At 38.8% G+C, this 25827-nt stretch overlaps 1 protein-coding gene across 1 annotated transcript in view; it reads right to left on the bottom strand.

Annotated features, from left to right (window-relative positions):
* MRPS9 (mitochondrial ribosomal protein S9) overlaps positions 1–25827 on the bottom strand; it is a 74477-nt gene that overhangs the window by 43723 nt on the left and 4927 nt on the right. Inside the window, exon 2 of the mRNA XM_053588557.1 lies at positions 13418–13597. Within this exon, the coding sequence (XP_053444532.1) occupies positions 13418–13597 (180 nt within the window). The remainder of the gene's footprint in view (positions 1–13417; positions 13598–25827) is intronic.

Raw genomic sequence — 25827 nt, 5'->3', positions numbered from 1 at the left:
AGAAAATGATAGGAAAATGTGACTGTGTGCGTGCACATGTATGTATACCAGAAATGTGTGTTAAGGATGAAAATGAGATAACATCATTAAAGACTCTACTATCCCACTCAGTCATCTTTAGTTGGTATTAATTCAGAGATCCTAACTGGACCAACTCCAGTTGTCTCCCTACCCTCTGTTACTCTTTTCTGTAATCTTAACTAGGTTACAGCAAGGAAAAGATATAAATATTCAATTGTGACAAACACTTGAAAACTCTGCTTTTGATTGTAGCTCCTTCCTCCTAAATACAAAGCATAAGAAAAAAACAACAAAATAAAATGATGCCAAATAACAAGCACATACCTTGATCCTCTGTCCTAGGAAGGTCCACCTAGAGAACCATGCCCTCTTCCAGCACCCACAGGGCAGTGCTTTATGAGCAACATGCCCTCCAGTGAGCACCCACAGGGCAGTGCCTTATATGTGATGTGCCCTCCAGTGAGTACCCACAGGGTGGTGCCTTATATGTGATGTGCCCTCCAGTGAGCACCCACAGGGTGGTGCCTTATATGTGATGTGCCCTCCAGTGAGTACCCACAGGGCAGTGCCTTATATGTGATGTGCCCTCCAGTGAGTACCCACAGGGCAGTGCCTTATGTGCAACATGCCCTCCAGGGAGCACCCACAGGGCGGTGCCTTATATGTGATGTGCCCTCCAGTGAGTACCCACAGGGCAGTGCCTTATGTGCAACATGCCCTCCAGTGAGCACCCACAGGGCAGTGCCTTATATGTGATGTGCCCTCCAGTGAGCACCCACAGTGCAGTGCCTTATGTGTGATGTGCCCTCCAGGGAGCACCCGCAGGGCAGTGCCTTATGTGTGATGTGCCCTCCAGTGAGTACCCACAGGGAAGTGCCTTATGTGCAACATGCCCTCCAGGGAGCACCCACAGGGCAGTGCCTTATATGTGATGTGCCCTCCAAGGAGCACCCACAGGGCAGTGCCTTATATGTGATGTGCCCTCCAGGGAGCACCCACAGGGCAGTGCCTTATATATGATGTGCCCTCCAGGGAGCACCCACAGGGCAGTGCCTTATGTGCAACATGCCCTCCAGGGAGCACCCAAAGGGCAGTGCCTTATATGTGATGTGCCCTCCAGGGAGCACCCACAGGGCAGTGCCTTATATGTGATGTGCCCTCCAGTGAGTACCCACAGGGTGGTGCCTTATATGTGATGTGCCCTCCAGTGAGCACCCACAGGGTGGTGCCTTATATGTGATGTGCCCTCCAGTGAGTACCCACAGGGCAGTGCCTTATATGTGATGTGCCCTCCAGTGAGTACCCACAGGGCAGTGCCTTATGTGCAACATGCCCTCCAGGGAGCACCCACAGGGCGGTGCCTTATATGTGATGTGCCCTCCAGTGAGTACCCACAGGGCAGTGCCTTATGTGCAACATGCCCTCCAGTGAGCACCCACAGGGCAGTGCCTTATATGTGATGTGCCCTCCAGTGAGCACCCACAGTGCAGTGCCTTATGTGTGATGTGCCCTCCAGGGAGCACCCGCAGGGCAGTGCCTTATGTGTGATGTGCCCTCCAGTGAGTACCCACAGGGAAGTGCCTTATGTGCAACATGCCCTCCAGGGAGCACCCACAGGGCAGTGCCTTATATGTGATGTGCCCTCCAGGGAGCACCCACAGGGCAGTGCCTTATATGTGATGTGCCCTCCAGGGAGCACCCGCAGGGCAGTGCCTTATGTGTGATGTGCCCTCCAGTGAGTACCCACAGGGCAGTGCCTTATGTGCAACATGCCCTCCAGGGAGCACCCTTCCCACCGCTCCGCTTCGCAGTCCATGGTGGGGAGGGAGTAGGTCCACTGATATCTTTTTCTCTAAAACCTGCTGCTGGGAGTGATGCTATTATTGGAAATTCTACATGTCTGAAAAGCATCAAAACGTACCTGCCACAGCCTGCCTCTCAGTGCCAGGAATAATCCTCCCCGCACTGTCTTGCCAAAGTTACTGCTGTCTCTTGTCATTAGAGGCTTGTCTCAGGCACGAGACGGAGTTGTCCCTACCTTACCTCTGCAATGGGAGCAAGTCCCATTGGGGGAGCACGACAGCTTTCTAGCTTTCTTCCTCTCAGCTCGCTTCTCCCCAGCAAGCCCCAAAGTTAAAATTCCACCTTCCTGAACCAGAATTACATACATCTAACTCAAAGCTGGGCTAGGAGACAGTAGCTCTGTAGCACACACCCTACTTACTATATTAGTTTTGTCTGCCCCTAAGCTGGTCTATTGTGACTTGATGTTTATTTCAATAGAAAGAGATTTGTTCCAGTTAAATACAGTATTTAACTTACCTTCTTTACTCTTACCATCCCTATCCCCTAAGTTTTGCCCCTTGGCTTCCTCAATTTCTCTCAAAATCCAAAGGATCCAGAGACTGCCCCAAGCTCTTCCTGAATATGGTAGACAACTTCATTCCCCTCAAACTTGACAGACAGCCTTTGCCCCACAAAGGGAAAACACTTCACTGAAGATCAGACTTCCCTGGGCTGATCTCCCGAATCCTTGGCACTTCCCCAAATGCGTAATAAGTCATTTTCCAATCCAAAGTAAAGCATTAAATTTAATCAATAAAATTCACACTAAGGAAAGTATTTCAAATAAGATAATTATTATAAAGAAAGAATAACAAAAATGGCTCAGGGTAAAAGGGCTATTTTGCATAAAATTTTAGATTAGGGTAATGATTTAGTTGGGAAAGGTTTAGACACACAAAAGAAAATGAGAAACATGAAGGCACAGAAAATGTTACAATATTTCAGTATTTCTTAGCAGTTTTCCTGGTATGTTATTCAGAAAAACCATCTCTACCAGCATAAGGAATTCAAAATGAAAATATTATGTAAAATGTAAATATTATGGCTGGTGAAATTAATTCAACCAGAAAGCCCGTGGAGGAAGGTACTGAGGGACGTATTCTGTTAATGTTAACCTATCTGCTGGCTGTTAATGTTCTTCGGCCCCAGTGTGCACGTGGTACGTACTAGGCACTACAGAAAAAGCAAGTGGTTTAGACTCCAAAGTATCTTAAAATTAGAGGGAAATTGGCATTTCACATCCGAATTATTGGCTCACCTGGATAAAATTTACCAACTATGCCAGAATTAATAGAAATTTCATAATCATCTAAAATATTCTACTTCTAAACAACCTGCATAAAAAATTATTCAATGGGCGGTGCCCCGTGGCTCAATGAGTAGGGCGCTGGCCCCACATACCAAGGGTGGTGGGTTTGAACAGGCGCCGGCCCAACTGCAACAAAAAAAAAGCCAGGCATCATGGTGGACGCCTATAGTCCCAGCTACTCAGGATGCTGAGGTAAGAGAATCACCTAAGCCCAAGAGCTGGAGGTTGCTGTTAGCTGTGATGTCACAGCACTCTACCCAGGGTGGAAAAATGAGACTCTGTCTCTAAAAAAAAAGAAAAATTATTCAAACTAAGAAATACCCAAAGCTTCCATGAAAACAAAAAAATGAAAATACATATATCAGTTGGGACTCAATTAATGATTTTTCAAGAAGCTTCAAAACAAAATAGCTAGCCAAGTATTTCTGTTTATTTGCTTAGCATTTGTGTCTTAAGAAACCTTTTCTCTCCTAAGAACCAGACTTTGGATTCGCCGATAGTAATCACACTGGTATTCAAACATCCTTACCATTCATGTCCACATCTCTGAACTAAACACAAAAATCACTGCCTTACTCTCGGGTTTAAGCCTGCTGAATGCTTTAATCTTTCAGTTTTAAATTCACTCAGAAGAAAACGTAAGCCACAGGAACAGAAAACAAAGGGCATTTTCCTACAGTAAGTTCTAGCTTAATATTTTCTTTGTTAAGTTCTAAAACTGGTAGGGAATTTAACTTAGGAAAGTTCTTAGGTATTCTAAACCAATGTCACATTTTAAGAAATTGTTACACATAATAGTTTAGGTTCAATGGATCTTTGCTCATAACAAAACAAAAAAACTCATTTCTCCCCCCAACAAAAGAGCATACATTTAGTAAGCATAGAACCCCTCAGCGGTTCTCAGTCTGGGAGTTGAACGACCCTTTCACAGGGGTTGCCTAAGACCATCCTGCATATCAGATATTTACATTACGATTCATAACAGTAGCAAAATTACAGTTATGAAGTAGCAACGAAAATAATTTTATAGTTGGGGGTCACCACAACATGAGGAACTGTATTAAAGAGTCATGGCATTAGGAAGGTTGAGAACCACTGCTTTAGAAACTTATTAAACAACAGCATGCCATGTATGTTAATCTAAAACCAAAACCAGTGCTGCCAAACAACAACAACAAAAAAGAACAAGAATGTAAATTTTAAAAATTTACTTCAATAAGAAATGGCATGAGTAGACATGTTTCTTGTACTTTTAGGTTTTTAAGTAGAATACTGGTAAATTTAACAGTTCCCTAAAATGAAGGCAAAAGTCCTTGACTATATTCTTAGGCTTAAGTCAAAGTATGAAAGGACTATAGACTCAACCCAGGAAAAGCACTGGGTCAGGAATGCAATCTCTATTAATTAGGTATCCCAGCTGGGCAGTGGGTTTGCAGCTGTTAACTTGATCAATGACTTACCTAAATGTCATCTCTACTGATTCGCTTATAAATTACCAGCAAGTGAGACTAATGTACAGGTGCTAATTTATTTAAACTGTTCTCTACATTTCTACATAGCTTTATAAACTGCATCTGGCACCTAATGTTAGCTGTCAGTTGTATTTAGACATGCCTGTCCTAACGACTCTGTTCATTAGAAGTGAGCACAAATTATGAAATATTGTGAAAAATGATACATCAAATGGAATGGGCACAGCAAATCAATTAGAGAAACTTCATACAGCATATTCACACTTAGGAGAATAAAACATTCTGGTTTCAGAATGAGGTCTATAATACCAATTAAAAAGTAATTGGTAGACTTCGGCAGTGTTATACATCAATTTGCTGGCTTTTTTCCTGAAATTCCATAGTAATGTAGAACTTAACTTTTAATTCTCAAATAAAGACATTAGTAAATGCAAGTATGTAGTTAGAATAGTTAATGTAACTGAAAGGTCTCCAACTAAACTTTAAAACTACTACAAGCTTAATTCAAAAGGGAAAATGCAAATTATCAGTGGTCCTCAACTTTCTGGTATTTATAGCACAATTCTGAGTTAAAGAATTTTTGGATGGGTAGAGGGAGGGTAACTGGTGGGACCACACCTATGGTGTATCTTAGAAGGGTACAGGTTAAGCTTTATAAATGTCTGAACACAATAACTAAGAAAATGCCACAAAGTCTATGTTAACCAGTTTGATGGAAATATTTCAAATTGTATATAAAACCAGCACATTGTACCCCATGATTGCATTAATGTACACAGCTATGATTTAATAAAAAAAAAAAAAGAATTTTTGATGGTATACATGAAAGGATTAAGAAACTTCACTAAATAGAGTACCCTACCTCTGCTCTAGTGCAACAGGGAGTTATAAGGTCTATGAAATTCCACACTTATCTACATGCTTCGCCTGATGGTCATCTTTTAGCCTTGGGGTCAATGAGGAAAATTGCTCTGTCCTCCTCAATCCTCTGTTACACACTCATGAGTTTAGTCTTACATAGTTTCTATACACACAGAATCTTCTTTTTTAACTGCTTTACCCTGATTGACAAAACCCACTCAGCTCAATGCTCCATCTGACAGACACCTCAACAGTAATGTACACTGTTACAACCAAACATAATTTGTACACACTGATCAACACGTGGTAGTATCCTGTGAAAGATTTATGAAACAAGAATTGAGAACCACAGCATTAGGGTCTATTTTCATACTATACTTTAAAGTTTTAGCATAACACCATTATATACTCCTAGTTAGAGACTACTTATTTTCCTCCTGTTAGATCTTTTGAAGGTTATTAATAATGCCAAAGTGGTTCAGTGGGTAAGAGACATAAGTAGTTTATAACTCTGCAATATAATTTAAGAAATCAGGCAAATATTAAACTATTTTGAATTATGGAGAAAATCTATGCCTGCCAATGACTAATTTCTTTTTAGATACAGTAACTTGCTATTTTACCAACTAAAAATAATATTTTTATCACATAAATTTAACAAAAATATTGAGCATTATAGCAAATTAATTTTAAAAAATCAGATATGTAATCCTGTAGCCTTAGTAATAAGCCTTTTAAATGATATAACTTTAAACTAAATATCAATGGTGACAAGCAGAATTATTTTTATTCAAAAACTATATCTGTTATTTTTCTATTTTACCAATTCACACTATACTTTTTATTTTTAATAAGCCTTATTAAATTAAGGAAATACTAGCACATAAAATTAGCCAGGTCTAACTTTTGCACATAAATTATACATGCTGTATTTGGTGACACCAAATTTGTATTTAAATTCAACCCTATGAAGCAAAGTTGTAAACCTAGAAATCAATGCAAAAAATCTGGAAGAGCTGAAGGGCATACAGATCCTCATTCAGCCTCCAATGGCTATCAGTTTTAATTCACAGTCTAACAAGTTTAGTTATGCTAGAAGGCTGACAGACAGTGAAGGCATCTAGAGGCAGACACACAGACGCGAGACGTCTTGGCAGCAAGGGAGATGACAAGGTCAGGAATACAGCACAGCCAAGCCTCGCAGTACAGGGACAGACGCACACTACAGGCCAGTCAGGGGCTAACAACCACACTGAAGAGGAAAATCCAAAAGCTTTGTAAGGCTACATTATACTCACTATATCCTGCCAAATAAGGTTGGGAAGAATGCTATTTGTTTTGGAAAGTGTTATCCAAAATATTATCTTCAAAATTATGGAAAAAACACAGAAGGATACAGAAAGAACTTGTACAGCTGTGGTATCACCAACAATTAATAAAAAAAACAGATACCTACTCCAAGAGGTTTTTACAAAGATTAAAATGTAAGAACATTTATCTGGTTCTTAGATACCATCTCCTGCACACACAAGAAGCTTTCGGGATACCGTAATAGTTTTCTTATAAATAACACTTAAAAATAGTGTTTCCTTATCTGGAAAATGTACTTTTGTGGAGGATCATATTTCCTGATACATTAAATAAGAGAAAAGCTACTGTACCTGCTTTTAATTTATATATTAAAAGCCAAGCATATTAAAAAGCATTTTAAATATCTAACAGCAATATATTTGCTTATTATATAACACCGCTGAAGTCTACCAATGAAATAAAAGCTTAAAATATTTTCCTTATTTTGGACAAGTTATTTATTTTTGTCTTAGAAATAAGATATTCTTCTTTCAGCATGGAAATGCTGACTTATCAGCCATACTGTCTTCTTTTCAGTTTATATGCATTACTGAACCTTTAAAAAAATAGTTTCAAAAACATAAATGAAAACAGAAACTGTATGGGTATGTGATTTTAATTCTTTGGTAACACTTAGCTGTCACTGTCCTCTTTTGTTTTTAAATCTACTCAGCTGCCAAAGGGGACCCACTAAATTTAGTAAGATGCAATGCCAAAGGGGGTCCGCTAGATTTAATAAAGTGCCAAAAGAGTTAATTGATATAAAATGTGAGACTCAGTGAAGCCGATCAATCATTTGCAGCAAAGTCGAGTGCAGCAGAATTATGTCACCGGTGTCAAGGAAAATGGTTAACGCTTACTTTCACGTGGGCTTTTAGATCCCGAGCAAGGTGAGACAGTATCAACCTACAGGAGATAAGGCTATCTCCGCTTTAAATCAATCAGTGATAAATCTATGTGCTCTACACTATTTCAGATGATTCTGCCCCACATTCAGTCTCAGGTGGCATGGAAGATTTGTGTGACAAAGCAAATTAGAGAACTAGGGGATGATTCCAATTATGGTAGACCATATTGAGAAAAATAACACATTGCATTAATCACCTGCTTCCAAGCTATATTCTGGAAGTAGGCAAGCCAGGTATTATTATTTTAGGGATAAGAAAATCAAGTGACAGAGAGCTATGACTTGCTTGTCATTACAAGGCTAGTCTGTGACACTGCAAGGAATCTCCTAATCCCAGGTCCTGCATCCTTCTACAAGATGACTTTAACTATGTGGAATTTATCAAAAGAAAAAGAATCAGTGTAATAACAAGGTTCTACACATTCTGCATTTGTACTCCTCCCAACACAAGAATAATTCAACTTTATTTTATAAGAGGCTACATACTTTAACGCAATTGAATGTTTTTTCCTATTTTTTTATTAAGAATGTTTTTTCATATTAATTCATCATTTCATTACTTCCTTTGCAGTCTTCTGCTCTACCAACTGAGCTATCAAAGGATTCACCATGATTTAATTACTTAATTGGCTAAATCTAAAGGAAGATTTTTTTTATAATACTTTGTTAGCACATCCACATAAAATGATATCAAATTACTTTTCCATACATACACAGTTTTAAATGTACAGAGTACTTGCCATAGCTCACAGTTATATAATGATGATAAATATTTCTCCTATGGAAAATAATTCTGTATTTTGGGGCCAACTAAGTATATTGTTAAAATTTGCATCTGTCGGGCGGCGCCTGTGGCTCAGTGAGTAGGGCGCCGGCCCCATATACTGAGGGTGGCGGGTTCAAACCCAGCCCCGGCCAAACTGCAATAAAAAAATAGCCGGGCGTTGTGGCGGGCGCCTGTAGTCCCAGCTGCTTGGGAGACTGAGGCAAGAGAATCGCGTGAGCCCAAGAGTTAGAGGTTGCTGTGAGCCGTGTGACGCCACGGCACTCTACCCGAGGGTGGTACAGTGAGACTCTGTCTCTACAAAAAAAAAAAAAAAAAAAAAAAAAATTTCTAGAAAAACTCAAAAAAAAAAAAAAAATTTGCATCTGTCTGCTTGAATGACAATATATTCACTTAGCTATAGGATCCTTTTAGATTTCTCTCAATAATATTAAGGAGTCACAAATACGTGTCTGTTGTAAACACCTTAACCTTAACCTTTTTTTAAAAGAATTGTTTTAAATGTTAAATTTTGTGCTTAAATGTACTTCATAAGTGATTTTGGCTATCATTATTCAGCAACTGGATAACTAGTATGAAAAAACTAGTTTCTAACTATATAAAATAACTGAAAATTGAATCTGAATACAATGGTGCCTCATTTATCATGTAAAAATTAGAGTCAGAAAACAATTTTAACTAGGTAATTGGGTTAAATTAGGCCATGTCTACTCTGTATAACTTAAATCCTCATGAAAATAATTTTAACATCCCAAACTCATATTCTGAGTAAACATCCAAGCAATGAACTCACTAGTCCAAACAACATGATTCACTTTTACTACTTACAGTGTGAAAATTCTTACGCCTTTAGATAGAATTATAAAACTGTTGAATGATTCTGCCTCTCTCAATAAGCTAAATGTGCCCCATGTATATTCAAGAAGGTAAAGAGCTTCTCGAAAACACCTTAAATTCAGTTGGCCAGTGAGCAGCTCTTGCTGAGATCATTTACTCAGGGACACACAGGCCACAGGGAGAGAGACAGGGGCATTTTAACAGCAAACAATAAAAACAAACAACAACAAAAAAAGAAAACTAAACTACTCACAAAGAAAAGTACAGCCCCCAGACAGCCTCACAACTAAACATTTGAGGATACTATGAAACTAATTTAGGGTTTTCACATGAAATCTCTAACCCAGTTACAACCTAAGAATAGGGGGAAGGGGGAAAGGGAGGGGAGGGAAGGAGGAGGTGGGTAGAGGGAAGGGGATTGGTGGGATTACACCTGCCGTGCATCTTACAAGGGTATATGTGAAACTTGGTAAACGGTCTGTGAAGCTAGTGAATGATGCCCCATGATTATTTCAATGTACACAGCTATGATTTAATAAAAAAAAAAACAAAAACAAAAACATTTGAGGAATGATTAATATGAATTCTTCACAAACTCTTCCAAAACTAGAAGAGGAGAGAACACTTCCCAACTCATTCTATGAAGCCATTATTGCTTCTGTATTAATATCAGACAGCTATTATAAGAAAAGATAACTATAAATAAATTTTCAACTTAGAGATAAAAATCCTCAACAAAATGCTAGTAAACCAAACCCAGAAACATATAGAAAGGATTGTACATATTGATGAAGTGGGGTTTAACCCATGAATGCAAGGTAGGTTTAATATCTGAAAATCAAGTAATGGGATATACCATACCAATATATCAAAAAGCAGGAAAAACACTGGACAGTATCTAACAACTTTTTACCATAAAAACATCAGCAACAAAAACAACGAAAAAGTTCAACAAACTAAGTATGTAAAAGAATTTACCAAACCTGATAGGACATCTATGAAAAACCCATGCCAGCAGCGTATTTGATGGTGAAAGACTGAATGCTTTCCTGTAGAATCAGAAAGACAAGGATGAGCACTCCTGCCACTTCTACACACTGTTGGAGGTTCTAGCCAAGATATTTAGGTAAGAAAAAGACACAAAAGATATACAGATTACGAAAAAAAAAAAAGTGGAACTATTTTAATTTGTAGGTGACAATACCCTATATATAGAAAATACCAAAGAATCCACTAAAGAACTGTGAGGATTATTAAATGAGTTCAGCAAGGTTGAAGATTCAAAGGCAATATACAGAAAAATACAAAATATGTATAAAAGTCAATCATATACAACTGCAATAAAAATATCGTAAAATAAAATCAAGAAAATAATTCTATTTGCAATGGAAATTTTAAACAAGAAATTAATGCTTAGGAATAAATTTAATAAAAGACGCACCAAACTACGACTCTGAAAAATATATAACCCTAACCCTAACATCATTGAGAGAAATTAAGAAGATCTAAATAAACAGAATAGTCCACGTTCAGAGATGAGAAGACTTAACATCAGGATGGCAATACTCCAAAAATTGATCTAGGCTCAGACTCACCATTATCCCTATCAAAATCCTAGCTGTTTTTTTTTTTTTTTTTGTAGAGACAGAGTCTCACTTTACGGTCCTCGGTAGAGTGCTGTGGCCTAACACAGCTCACAGCAACCTCGAACTCCTGGGCTTAAGCGATTCACCTGCCTCAGCCTCCCGAGTAGCTGGGACTACAGGCGCCCGCCACAACACCCGGCTATTTTTTGGTTGCAGTTTGGCTGGGGCCGGGTTTGAACCTGCCACCCTCGGTATATGAGGCCGGCGCCTTACCGACTGAGCCACAGGCGCCGCCCAAAATCCTAGCTGTTTTTTTTGCAGGAATTGACAAGTCAATCCTAAAATTTCATATGACAATTCAAGGAGAATAGAATAGCCAAAACGATCTTGAAAAGAAGGAACATAGGTGTCCTTGCACTTCCCGATTTCAAAACTTACTACAAAAGCGATAGCAATCAAGACAGAATAGTATTGGCTTAAGGATAAACTATCAGATCAATGGAATAACATTGACAGTCCGGAAATAAACCCTCACTTTTACAGTCAATTGATTTTCAGTAAGGGCGACAAAAGGATTCAATGGGAAAACAATAGTCTTTCCAATAAATGATGCTTGGACAAATAAATGTCCACACGTAAAAGAACAAAGCTGGATTCTTACATCACATCACATACGAAAAATTTACCTCAAAATGAACCAAAAAGTGTTATGAAAATACAGATTTCTTAATCTCCCAATGCTATCCAGATTACCAAGAGATTTATAAAGAGGCCAGCAAATTCAAGGTCCCTAACTCTAAATCAACTACCTAGATGGGCAATAAGAAATCCTTTTGGCTGAGACAAAAATGTTGGTCTGGGGCCTTAAAGGTGACGCTTTAGTACTACTTACAAATAGGAAAGGGATACAAAAAGATGGGAATTAAGCTAAAATGCCTAAAATGATTAAAAAATGATAATATATTTTAAATAACATAAAAATGTTAAATCTACATGAAGATGCTATTCTTCAGTTTAAATACAAAATATCATGGAATGTTAGATGTTACTCTAAATAATCAGAACAAGCTTCAGTGTTGTTAAATGTTATGTTCCTCTGCTATTTACCTTGGGACATCTAGCAAAAAAGTATTATTGAGCTTTATTATTTTTATCAGAAATATAATTCAAGAATGATTCTGATCCTAATTCTCAAATAACTCAGAACATGCCCTCATTTTGAAAATTCAAATATAGCCTGGGCACAGTGGCTCATGCCTGTAAATCCTAGCACTATGGGAGGCCAGGGCAGGTGACCTGCTTGAGTTCAGGAGTTTCAGACCAGCTGAGCAAGAGGGAGACCCCTCATCTCTACTAAAACTAGAAAAACTAGCTGGGTGTTGGGGTGGGTGCCTATAGTCCCAGCTACTTGAGAGGGTGAGGCAAGAGGATTTCTTCTTTTCTTTCCTGAAACAGAGTCTCACTTGTGGCATCACAGCTCACAGTAACCTCAAACCTCTGGGCTTAAGTGTTTCTCTTGCCATCAGACTCCCAAGTAGCTGGGATTACAGGCACCCGCTACAATGCCCAGCTACTTTTTTTTTCTTTTTTTAAAGATGAGGTCTCACTCTGGCTCAGGCTGGTCTCCAACTCACGTGGCTCAGGCAATCCACCCACCTTGGTCTCCCAGGCAATCCACTCCCACCTTGTGAGCCACTGCGCCTGGCCACAAGAGGATCTCTTGACCCCAAAAGATTGCCGGTGCTGTGAGCTATGATGATGCCATGGCACTCTACTTAGAGGAATAGAATGAGACTCTGTCTCAAAAAAAAAAAAAAAAAAATTCAAACACTGAGCCAAGGTATATTTATGGGACTTCCTATAAACTTGACTATTCCATTGCCATCTGTTTCTTTCATCATTTTGTAAGAAAGCTGAGTATAAGACTACACAACACGATTAACAGTTTCCATTAGAGTAGAAGCATTCACACTAGCTCTTATGACCTTGAATCCCAAAAAAGTAGCAATTTCCAGTTAAAATCAAAAACTCACCATACTTCGTAGTGCTTCTAATACAGTGAATCTCTCATGGAAACCATGGCTACAACTTGCAATGTATAGTAACATTTTATCCTTATTCTGACGGTTTGATTAAAACTTACACAGTGCTAAGGGGCTCACACTGAAGAAAAGTATTTTCAATAGCTAAAACTCTAGAGCCAGGCGTCCTCAAACTGCGCCCTGCAGGCCACATGAAGCAGTGTGAATGGTATTTGTTCCCGTTTTGTTTTTTACTTCAAAATAAGACATGTGCAGTGTGCATAGGAATTTGTTCATTTTTTTTTTTTAAACTATAGTCTGGCCCTCCCACAGTCTGAGGGACAGTGAATTGACCCCCTGTTTAAAAAGTTTGAGGACGCCTACTCTAGAGCAATTACTTCTAAAACAGAGTAACTGTACTTACATCAATATCCTCTTGGGTAAATTTTTCTGGATCTTCTCCCATCATGTTGGCTAAATGTCTCTTCCCTATGTTGAACTCTTCAATCTGCTTTTTAATAAAATCCTCTGTGTAAGTTTCATGTCTTACAGTTGCAACCTTTTTCTTTGTCGTTACAACAGTGGCATTTCTTTGCCTTAATATCTAACAAATAAATGGAAAGAAAAGAAAATATTTTAAATTAAACATTGATCTTGCATGCCATTGTCTCTAAATAAAATAGGATACAGGCAGTTTCCAGGTTACGAATGAGATAGGTTCCAAGGATTTGTTCTTAAGTTGAATTTGTATGTAAGCTGAAACAGGTACATTTACCTATTGCCTGTAATAGATTCCATTTGTAACTGTGAGTCATACATTAGTTGTGTCTTTGTAACCAGGGGACACACTGTAATAGCCTTCATTTGTAAGTATAAGTTAGATGTAAAATGGATATCTGTAACTCAGGGACTGCCTATATTCAAGTAGTTGTCTTTTTTATTATGGTTCGGTTCGTGGTTGACAGGAGTCCAGAAACAAAGTAAAAGGCTAGTTCAAAGAGTTGTGAAGAATTTCTGCTGTACTGAAAAACTTCATTACAAAGTAGTTTAAACCACTAGCATTTCAACACACTAAAACCAAAAATACCTGTAAGTGGTTTGGTACCATCTTATCTATTTTAAACATCCAAATTTAATGATTGTGATATTTAACACACATGGAATAGAGTAAAATGCCACTTCCTTAAACAGAAACAAATGCAACTGCAGCCAGAAACCAGCAAGCAGACCAGGGAGCCAACAGGCATATACTTGGGCATGCATCTTGTTTAAGGGTAAAAATACAGCCTATCTCTAATGTCTTAAAGGAATAAGTTTAGCTTGGCTTGAGACTTTATTCCACGGTTTTACTGACAAAATAAAAAAAAAGGTTTCACTAAACACTGAGGGTTTTTTATCATTAATTTCTTTCAACACACTAAATGTAAAAATAAGGGCTTTTATATCTTTTTAAAGCATCAGTAACTACATCACATTTCTACTGCTTGTCCTTTTACGCTGTGGCATTAGGAATTTCCTTCCAAGGCAATAATATTTCACCTTCAATACAAGGTGCTGAAGAACCAGAAAAATGTTTTCAAATGACATTTAGCTGTATTCAGTAACTACAACAGCTCCTTCTGGTCCTGGCTTTTCTTAAGATCTTATATCTGTGGTTCTTAAGATTTTATATCTGTGGTTCTAGACCTTCATCCCTGTGCCAACAATTCTAGATACTCTTCAAGCAATATTCAGACTTCAAAACTACAATCCTAGTCAGTCAATTATTTCTCTTTTCATAAACATAAAAATCTCTCTTACACACACTTCATCTGCCAGCACATTTGAGAATCCTAAAATTCAGAAGACTATAGAAATTTGTCCCCATCATTACAACATAAAATACAAGAAATATAGGACAAATATTACAGTACCCAATTAATGGTAAAGATTATGTTCTTAAACTCGTCCAAATAGTTTATAGAAAAAATAGTTTCTTCCTACTCTTTAATAGGTAAGAGAGGAAAATTTAAAATTCTTTGAAACTTTACAGTTTATTTTCCTCAGAAGGGCAAAGAGAGTTTCTCCTTTTAAATTATCAATCAACAATTATATTTTGGGGTGGCGTCTGTGGCTCAGTGGGTAGGATGCCGGCTCCATATACCAAGGGTGGAGGGTTTGAACCCAGCCCCGGCCAAACCGCAACAAAAAAACAGCCGGACGCTGTGGCAGATGCCTGTACTCCCAGCTACTCGGGAGGCCGAGGCAAGAGAATTGCCTAAGCCCAAGAGCTGAGGTTGCTTTGAGCTGTGACGCCACAGCACTCTACTGAGGACGACAAAGTGAGACTCTGTTTCTAAAAATAAAACAAAACAGGGGTGGTGCCTATGGCTCAAAGGGGTAGGACATCAGCCCCATATGCCGGAGGTGGTGGGTTCAAACCCAGCCCTGGCCAAAAACAGAACAATTATATTTTCTTACGATGCTTTGCCAAGAAGTGTTGTTGTCAATGAGTAAAAGATTGAGCACAGCTTGCTTATGTGTAGTTGTTGCCTCTTTTCTGGACACAGCCTGTTTTCATTTCCCTGCTCCCTCTGCTCACAGCCAAGCACCGCCAACAACTCTCCACCCTAGGAATTTTATTCTCTTATGCTTTTTACTGTTTTTATTTTTTATTTTTTAAGAGACAGGGTGTTGCCCTGTCACACAGGCAGGGAGATTATCATAGCTCACTGTAGGACTAGAGGGATACACCACCATGCTTCACTATTATTTTAAAAGTATTTTGTGGAGATGGCACAAGCTATGTTGCCCAGGCTGGTCTGAAACTCTTGGGCCCAAGTGATCCTCCCACTTCAGTCTCTCAAAGTGCTGGGACTACAGGTGTCAGCTACTGCACCCAATCTAAATTGTCTTTTTTTGAGCAATGGAGAACATTGCTGCTCATATTCAAAATGAAGAGAAAATGCCTTTCTGCCCCAAGAATCACGGCAAAGGCATGAATTTGGGGCAAAAAAGTCACAGAGTAGAGGGGATTCTCCCCAATGTTACATTGCTAAAAGGATGAATACATTGCTGGTTTTATAAATAAAAATAACAAAACGCTTTTTGTTCACAAGCCAAAGTAGCATAATTCAGGTGAGCTCACAATTCAAACAAAATCTTAAAGATATTCTTTTAGGTTAACTACCACAATGCTTTTCACCACTCACCACCCACAGCCCTCCGGAGGAAAAATGAACCTCCTAGTGAATATGGCTCCATTTACTGAAGGAAGGAATTCTGAGGAAGAGCAAGAGCAGGGAGAAGAGGGGGGAATTCAGTGTGGGGAATGCTGAGTTTGAAATGTTTGATGGACATCCAGGAAACACATGTCCAGGAGGCAGATGGCTCTCGGGAGCGTGCACAGGGGAAAAGTGAACTTGAGAGACAAGTCTGTTAATAACCCACATGAGACAGGATGTTGACACCATTAGCGTAGCTAGGGAAATGGCAAGCATCAGTGTTTAGTAGGAGAAATGACTCCTAATACTGTGGAAAGAAACAGTTCACAGGTGAGGTAGGGTAGAGGCAGAAAGATAAGGTTACTTATGTTTTCTCTGTGAAAAAGGAGATGAGATAGATAGTCTACTGAGGGCAAGGTTTCACAGACTGAATACTTCACATTCAAAAAGCAAGGATATGGGGGTTATAAAGTATAAACAGAAAACTAAAAGAAAATATTCCTGAAAAATTTTAAAGTATCCATTCGTGCTGGATTTGAGCCAGGGGAATCTGCATTCATATAATATCTGTAATATTTTCCTTGTCAATTATCTCCTCTTTTCCTGTAGATTTCCTTTGTATGATTCAATGGTACTTTCAATGCACTGTTTACTTCCAGAGTAACATCTTAGAGCAGATTGTCCCATTCAGCATTACAGAGTTTTCCGTCCCCATATACTTCTATCTTGAATTCAGTTCTGCTGAATCACAGTATTGCAACCCTTTCAACCTTCCCTTTACATTTCCCTGGGATATCATTGACCATCTTTTTTCATTTAAATTTTAGGCTATTTTAGGGTTTTTTTCTTTTTTACTCAATCTGAGTTTTTAATAGATGAGAACATCCCATTTAAACAGGCTTTAATAGTTATTCTGTCTTGTAAGTCATCTTATTTTATCTTTATTTTTATCTTTCCTTCCTATCTTCCTTCTTTTGCTTTATGGAAAAGATTTGTTTCATTTTTAAAAAATTTGTCCTTAAATCTGGCAATTTAGATAGTATATAGCCCACTCTTATTTTGCTAGTAACTGTATATCTCTGAACAAAATGTTTAAATGTATTTCTCCTATGAACTTCAGAAATAAAACAATACCCACTGAATTCTAAGACCTACTCTGCTCTCTTCTCCAGTCATGGCAATTACTGTTCTTCTACTATCCACAGTACACATCAGCTTCTTGTGGTCTTATGCCTTATCCCCTGTTTCTACATTTTAAATGATTTTTAAATCTTTACTCCATGTTTTTTCCCCTCTTTCTGTAGTGTCCATTCTGCTTTACTACAGATAATCTAATTTTTTTTGCTTTTTATATTGTTGGTGTATTTTAAAAAGTCTTACCTTGGCTGGGCACGGTGGCTCATGCCTATAATCCTAGCACTCTGGAAAGCTGAGGAGGGTGGATCATCTAAGCTCAGGAGTTCAAGACCAGCCTGAACAAGAGAGGCCCCATCTCTACTAAAATAGAGAAACTAGCCAGGAGTCACGGTGGGCACCTGTAGTCCCAGCTACTTGAGAGGCTGAGACAAGAGGAAGCTTCAGCCCAAAAGTTTGAGTTTTGATGGTTTCAGCCCAAGAGTTATGAGCTATGATGACATAGCACTCAACCCCAGGGTGACTGAGGAAAACTCTTGTTTCAAAAAAAAAAAAAATTCTCACCTCAACAGTTTGTTTTAATCTATCTTTTCACCTTATCTTACCTTATCTTTTCACCCTTCACCAAACCATTTTTTTAAAACATCCCTGACAATGTGAAGTAGTTGTGGTAAAAATAATTCTTCCATTTTGTTGAGTATATATCCCTTTGCATTTTTGAAATTTATTTCTTCTACGTTGTTCCTTTTCTTCTTTTGTTCCTACATTTTAGCATGTTCTCAAGCAAAAGAGATTAGTGGCTTGAAGACTCATTTCTTCATTTGATTTAAAATTTTGTATCGGTCTCTATCTTCTAGAGTTTGTGACGTGAGGTGGCAGCTTTCCTTGTTAAACATATTTATAAATAGTTTTATTGTTCATTTAGAAAAAATGTGCTTAATGTGCTATTTTTCATAAAAATCTCTTTCGGATCTTTTTCAAAGATATTCTATACATTGCGTAAGAATATGACATTCTGGAAATTCATAATATTTGTTAAATTCACAAAGTTATTACAGCATCATTATCAGGCTAATGAATATATTTATTAAATATTCAGAATCATTTCAGCAATAAATTCATACAAAAATGTTTACATTCAAAGGAATCCATCATTAACTGGTACAATCCATTAAGTAAGGTGTGGCAAACAGCGTGAGAAAACTGTATCTTCAGCTAAAAACACTAAGAATTCCTGGAGAGAATTTACTTTGCCCACTGGTAAAAACAATTTGCAACGTGATTTTTCTACAGATTCTATTTCCAACTGAAAAGGTGACAAAAGAATTTTCCTCAGACTTTGTGTTTACAGAATAGTATGGATATAACTTGTTAGATTTGTTTCGTTTTCTAGGTAGTCAATGGGTCAGACAACTATAGTTTCAATCAAGCAGGCTGTTCAAGAAGCAGACACATTCTGAAAGAGCCATGATGTACCAAATTTGGCCCAATGCCAGTGTTACACTACCTTGACGGTATTATAGCAGTATGAGTTTCCTTTTAGATTAGGATAAAAAGGGAACAATGATGGAACATGATGCTAATCCGACTAGAAAAGAAAAAAATATTTTGAGGAATAAAAAAGTTAAAGACTAAAGTCAGATTATAGAACATGTGAATAGAAACAACATAAGGACTCCCAAGAGAAGGATTATGGTAACCTTTTTGAACAGTTATATTGCTATCAATCTCTGGATGGAAGCAAAAGAAACTGACTGTTTTACCTGAGCAAAAGGGACAATTCTTAGAAGGCTATTAAGAGTTCACAGAACTATATTTGAAAGCAGGCAGAGCCACAGGAATCTCTGGTAGCTAAAAAACAGGAATTCCAATGATCCACAACACATTCAATCAGAATGTGGCCGTTAAGATAAAATGGTATTCCAACAGTCTTGTCTCTATGCTCAGGATTTTAGGAACAGAAACCTCTGATAGGGATACCTTGGGTCAGGTACCCCAGATTATTCTAGACTATAAGTCTTCTGGGAAAGACCTAATTCCTGAGCAAACTGGAGTGCTGCTCATGAAGGGGAAATAGATGCTAGGTTAAATAAACAAGAAAATCCACCATATTATTTCAGCAAAATCTAACATTTATATTCATTCCATAATTTACTATAAATGAAGAGACTTAACATACATACCAACCAAATAAAATGTAAGGACTTTACTTGAATATCAATTAAAATAAATCAACTATAAAAACTTAACTGGGGCAGGCTGGGCGTGGTGACTCAGGCCTGTAATCCTAGCACTCTGGGAGACTGAGGCAGGTGGATTGCCTGAACTCAGGAGTTCAACATCAGTCTAAGCAAGAGCGAGACTCCGTCTCTACTAAAAACAGAAAAACCAGCCGTGCATTGTCGCAGGTGCAGGTAGTCCCATCTATTCAGGAGGCTAAGGTAAGAGGATCTCTTGAGCCCAAGAGTTTGAGGTTACTGTGAGCTATGACACCATTGGCACTCTACCTAGGGCGCCAAAGTGAGACTCTGTCTCAAAAAATAACAACCTCCTTCCCCCAAAACAGTTACTGGGACAATCAGGGAAATTTGAACATGAAATAGGTAATAGATGGTATTAAGAAATTATTGTTTGGCTGGGTGCAGTGGCTCATGCCTGTAATCCCAGGACCCTGGGAGGCTGAGGTATGAAGACAGCTTGAGCTCAGGAGTTCAAAAAGAGACTGAGCAAGAGCGAGACCCCATCTCCACTAAAAAAATAGGAGTAGGTACCTGTAGTCCCAGCTACTTGGGAAGCGGAGGCAAGGGGATCACTTGAGCCCAAGAGTTTGAGGTTGTTGTGAGATATGATGCCATGGCACTCTATCCAGGGCAACAGAGCAAGGGAAGGTGGGAGGAAGGGAGAAAGGAAGGAGAGAGAAAGAAAGAAATATTGTTCGTTCTATTAGATATGGTGGTGGCATGAAAGCTATTTTTTTTTAAATCTTTATCAGTTGTAGATGCATATTCAAGTATCTATAGATAGAATGTCTGAGATTTATATTAAATGATTTGAGGGGAAGAGAAATGAAACAAGAATGGCAAAACATTCATAATTGTCAAAGGTGGTTGATAGACCCATGAAGTTAATTCTATTATTCTATTTTTGTATAAACCTGATTTCTCATAACAAAATTCTAAAAAGCAAATTATTATATAAGTTCAGTTAACAAATTTGAATAACTACTATGGACCAGGCTCTATACTAAATTTTATCAGAAATAATTGCAAAGCAGAATTGAGTGAGGTTAAAATGAGAATGTGGCAATAATGAGATAAGGAAACAAAACATGGTAAAGATAGATATAGTTTTAAGTTACTAATTCTATCTGACAAAAAGAATAACATAGCAGGTGTTCACATGTGCACACTTGTGCATACATGTCTGCACCCACACTTGCCCATATAAGAACTCTTCACATGTTTAATTCAAGAAACAAGTTTAAGTCAAGAAACCAAGTTCGTAAGTATCTATGGACTATTTGCAGGTACTATCCTAGGCACCACAGTGAGGATAGCAAAGTTTATGTCATTTTTCTCCACAAGAGGTTTTACAAACCAATTGTAGGGGAAAGATCTAAACATGTGAAACACGGAGATAATAACAAAACAAGTAGATGTGGGTCTTGCATGGGTGTAAGCTCCCTGAGATTCTGCCTGGTGTTCAATCCCTCCCCTGAGGGAAGGCTGGACCTAATGACTTGCTTTTGGTGAGTAGATCACCTTAGAAATTAGATTACAAAAAGACTGGTTTTCCCTCTTGCTCACCTTCTCTAGATCAACCTGATGCTAGATGTGATGAACTTCCCTACAGAGATGGCCATGCTGCAGGGTGAGGGAATACTCTGGCCAACAGCCAGCATAGAACTGGGCCCTTAGACCTATAGCCTGTGAAGCTCTAAATCCTGCTAACAGCCAGACTGAGTGAGCTTGAAAGAAGATTTTCCCCCTTCAGTCCTTGAGATGACTGCACCCCAGCCAACACTTAAGACTGCTGCCTTATGGGAGGCGGAGCAAGATGGCAGCCGAGTAACAGCTTCCTTGCATCTGGGCACCGTGAGTCTGGGGAGATAGGACTCCAGGCGTCTCTGGCTGGTGGGAACTGCCTATCATCACTCCTATGAGGATACAGGGAGTCAGCGAGAGACTTCTGGACCCCAAGAGGAGGACTAAATCCGTGGAAAACCGGCAAGTGGTCGCGTGTGTTCAATCCGTCTAAACCCGCCCACAACTGTAAGTTCAGTAGCAGCGAGACTGCAAACCAGAAAGGCCTTACCTGTGAACTGTTTTGATGTCCTTGGACTTGGCACTGAGTTGAACTGCCTTGGGGAAGGCCTGAGCGGGAGTGCGAGAACTTTGGCCGTTGTCTAGGGCCCCAGTCTGAGCCGCTGAGCCAGACGGAGCTAATAGTGTTTGGCGGTGGGTCACACGGATCCATTGTCAGCGATCTGCCCTGGCAAGCTCCGCCCTCAGGGTCGCAGAGCTAGAAACGGGTGGGAGCTGGTAACCCAGCAACCAAGTAGCCTAAGGGTGGGGTCTGAGCCGCCTTGCAGCCCTAACCCTCAGGGGCAGAGTGAGACCGGTTTTGGCACACTGAGTAAGTGGATAGCCACTTCAGCAGCGATTCCAGCAAGAAAGCTGGGAAAGCTTCTGCTCAACAAGTTTACAACTTCGAAGTGCCTTTTAAGTAGGCTGAAGAGAGATTCAGGGTGTCTACCTGCTGGGGTTTGAGTAATCAGCAGCCTCCAGTCGTATCTGAACTGTGACTAACATCTCATACCCCAGAAGACCACGTGTTGCCCAGACAATATTCAATAACATATACAAACTGCTTTGTTTTTGGTTGTGTATTTTTTTCTTTCTTTTTTTGCTTGGTTGTTTTTTTTGTTTGTTTATTTTGACGTTGCTGATATTCTTTTGTTTTTTTAATTTCAATCTTTTCCACACAGATCCCTTTTTCTTTCTCAATTTTCCTAGTTTAATTATAATTTCCCATTGCTGCTTTTTTTAATAACTTCAACTTCATTTTTGCTAGTGTTTCTACCGATATAATTTGGTTTTTCACCCAATTTTATCCCTGTAAAGTTTTCTGTTTGCTTCTTTTGGTTTGATTTATAGCATTTTTGTCTTTCCTCTCTACTTGGTGGAGGTGGGGTACTGTGTCTGATCAGGTTAGCAAAGAGCTGCTGACCTCAAGGGAACCACGCAACTGGGCACCCCCAGAAGGTGGGGTTTTTTAAGGTTGTGTCAAAGTACCCTACTGTACACCTATATTGCCCTGTCTGCCTCTTTCTGTGCCTCTCGTCTTTTTGTCAATATTCCTTATACCCACCCCCTCTCCTTTCTCTATCTTTCTTTTTTTCTTATCACTCGGTCCTCCTTTCTTTCATCCCCTTTTTTTTTGCTCTTCAACCTTCTCACACTTCTGGTCCTGTAACCTTTAGTCCACAGGCACAAGAACTTAAAGAGCAAGAGGAAGTGAAAGGAAAATTAGGGCAAGCAAACAGATAAAAGAAATCACTCATGAGGAAGAATCAGCAGAAAACTCCAGGCAACATGAAGAACCAGTCTAGAACAACCCCACCAAGGGACCATGAGGTAGCTACTGCAGATGATTCCACCAGTATAGAAATGTTAGGAATGACAGAAAGGGAATTTAGAATACACATGTTGAAAACAATGAAAGAAATGATGGAAACAATGAAGGAAACTGCTAATAAAGTGGAAAATAACCAAAAGGAAATCCAAAAACAGAATCAAATAAGAGATGAACGATATGAAGAATATAAAAAGGATATAGCAGACCTGAAGGAACTGAAACAGTCAATTAGGGAACTTAAAGATGCAATGGAAAGTATCAGCAACAGGTTAGACCATGCAGAAGAAAGAATTTCAGAGGTAGAAGACAAAGTTCTTGAGATAACTCAGACAGTAAAAGAGGCAGAAAAGAAGAGAGAGAAAGCAGAACATTCACTGTCAGAATTATGGGACTTTATGAAGCGTTCCAACATACGAGTTATAGGAATTCCAGAAGGGGAAGAAGAATGCCCCAGAGGAATGGAAGCCATACTAGAGAATATTATAAAAGAAAATTTCCCAAACATCACCAAAGATTCTGACACACTGCTTTCAGAGGGATATCGGACCCCGGGTCGCCTCAACTCTAACCGAGCTTCTCCAAGACACATTGTGATGAACCTGTCCAAAGTCAAGACAAAAGAAAAGATTCTGCAAGCTGCCAGGAGTAAGCGCCAGTTGACCTACAGGGGCAAATCCATCAGAGTTACCACAGACTTCTCTAATGAAACTTTCCAAGCAAGAAGACAATGGTCATCTACCTTTAATCTACTTAAACAGAACAATTTTCAGCCCAGAATTCTGTACCCTGCTAAGCTAAGCTTCAAAATTGACGGAGAAATCAAATCATTTACAGATATACAAACATTGAGGAAATTCGCCACAACAAGACCAGCTCTACAGGAAATACTTCAACCTGTTCTGCACACTGACCACCACAATGGATCAGCAGCAAAGTAAGAACTCAGAAATCAAAGGACAGAACCTAACCTCCACACTGATGCAAAAGATAAAACTAAGCAATGGACTCTCACCAAATAAGATGAATAGAATACTACCACACTTATCCATTATCTCAATAAATGTTAATGGCTTGAATTCCCCACTGAAGAGACATAGATTGGCTGACTGGATTAAAAAACACAAGCCATCCATTTGCTGTCTGCAAGAAACACACCTGGCTTCAAAAGACAAATTAAAGCTCCGAGTCAAGGGTTGGAAGACAATTTTTCAGGCAAATGGAATTCAGAAGAAAAGAGGAGTTGCAATCTTATTTTCAGATACATGTGGATTTAAAGCAACTAAAGTCAAAAAAGACAAAGATGGTCACTTTATATTGGTCAAGGGAAAACTACAACAAGAAGACATTTCAATTCTAAATATTTATGCACCCAATTTAAATGCTCCCAGATTCTTGAAGCAGACCTTACTCAGTCTGAGCAATATGATATCTGATAATATCATCATAACAGGGGACTTTAACACACCTCTTACAGAGCTGGACAGATCCTCTAAACAGAAATTAAACAAAGATGTAAGAGATTTAAATGAGACCCTAGACCAACTATGCTTGATAGACGTATATAGAACACTCCACCCCAAAGATAAAGAATATACATTCTTCTCATCACCCCATGGAACATTCTCCAAAATTGATCATATCCTGGGACACAAAACAAATATCAACAGAATCAAAAGAATTGAAATTTTACCTTGTATCTTCTCAGACCATAAGGCACTAAAGATGGAACTCAACTCTAACAAAAATGCTCAACCCCACCCAAAGGCATGGAAATTAAACAATCTTCTGTTGAATAACAGATGGGTGAAGGAAGAAATAAAACAGGAAATCATTTACTTCCTTGAGCATAACAACAATGAAGACACAAGCTACCAAAACCTGTGGGATACTGCAAAAGCAGTTTTGAGAGGAAAATTCATCGCTTTAGATGCCTACATTCGAAAAACAGAAAGAGAGCACATCAACAATCTCACAAGAGATCTTATGGAATTGGAAAAAGAAGAACAATCTAAGCCTAAACCCAGTAGAAGAAAAGAAATATCCAAAATCAAATCAGAGATCAATGAAATTGAAAACAAAAGAATCATTCAGAAAATTAATGAAACAAGGAGTTGGTTTTTTGAAAAAATAAATAAAATAGATAAACCATTGGCCAGACTAACTAGAAATAGAAAAGTAAAATCTCTAATAACCTCAATCAGAAACGATAAAGGGGAAATAACAACTGATCCCACAGAGATACAAGAGATCATCTCTGAATACTACCAGAAACTCTATGCCCAGAAATTTGACAATGTGAAGGAAATGGATCAATATTTGGAATCACACCCTCTCCCTAGACTTCGCCAGGAAGAAATAGACCTCCTGAACAGACCAATTTCAAGCACTGAGATCAAAGAAACAATAAAAAAGCTTCCAACTAAAAAATGCCCTGGTCCAGATGGCTTCACTCCAGAATTCTATCAAACCTTCAAGGAAGAGCTTATTCCTGTACTGCAGAAATTATTCCAAAAAATTGAGGAAGAAGGAATCTTCCCCAACACATTCTATGAAGCAAACATCACCCTGATACCAAAACCAGGAAAAGACCCAAGCAAAAAGGAGAATTTCAGACCAATCTCACTCATGAATATAGATGGAAAAATTCTCAACAAAATCCTAGCCAATAGATTACAGCTTATCATCAAAAAAGCCATTCATCATGATCAAGTAGGCTTCATCCCAGGGATGCAAGGCTGGTTTAATATACGCAAGTCCATAAACGTTATCCACCATATTAACAGAGGCAAAAATAAAGATCACATGATCCTCTCAATAGATGCAGAAAAAGCATTTGATAAAATCCAGCATCCTTTTCTAA

The sequence above is a fragment of the Nycticebus coucang genome, chromosome 4 (assembly GCF_027406575.1).
Source record: "Nycticebus coucang isolate mNycCou1 chromosome 4, mNycCou1.pri, whole genome shotgun sequence".
Taxonomy (NCBI): Eukaryota; Metazoa; Chordata; class Mammalia; order Primates; family Lorisidae; genus Nycticebus; species Nycticebus coucang.
The sequence above is the reverse complement of the archived record's forward strand: the minus strand, read 5'-3'. Positions and strand labels throughout refer to the sequence as shown.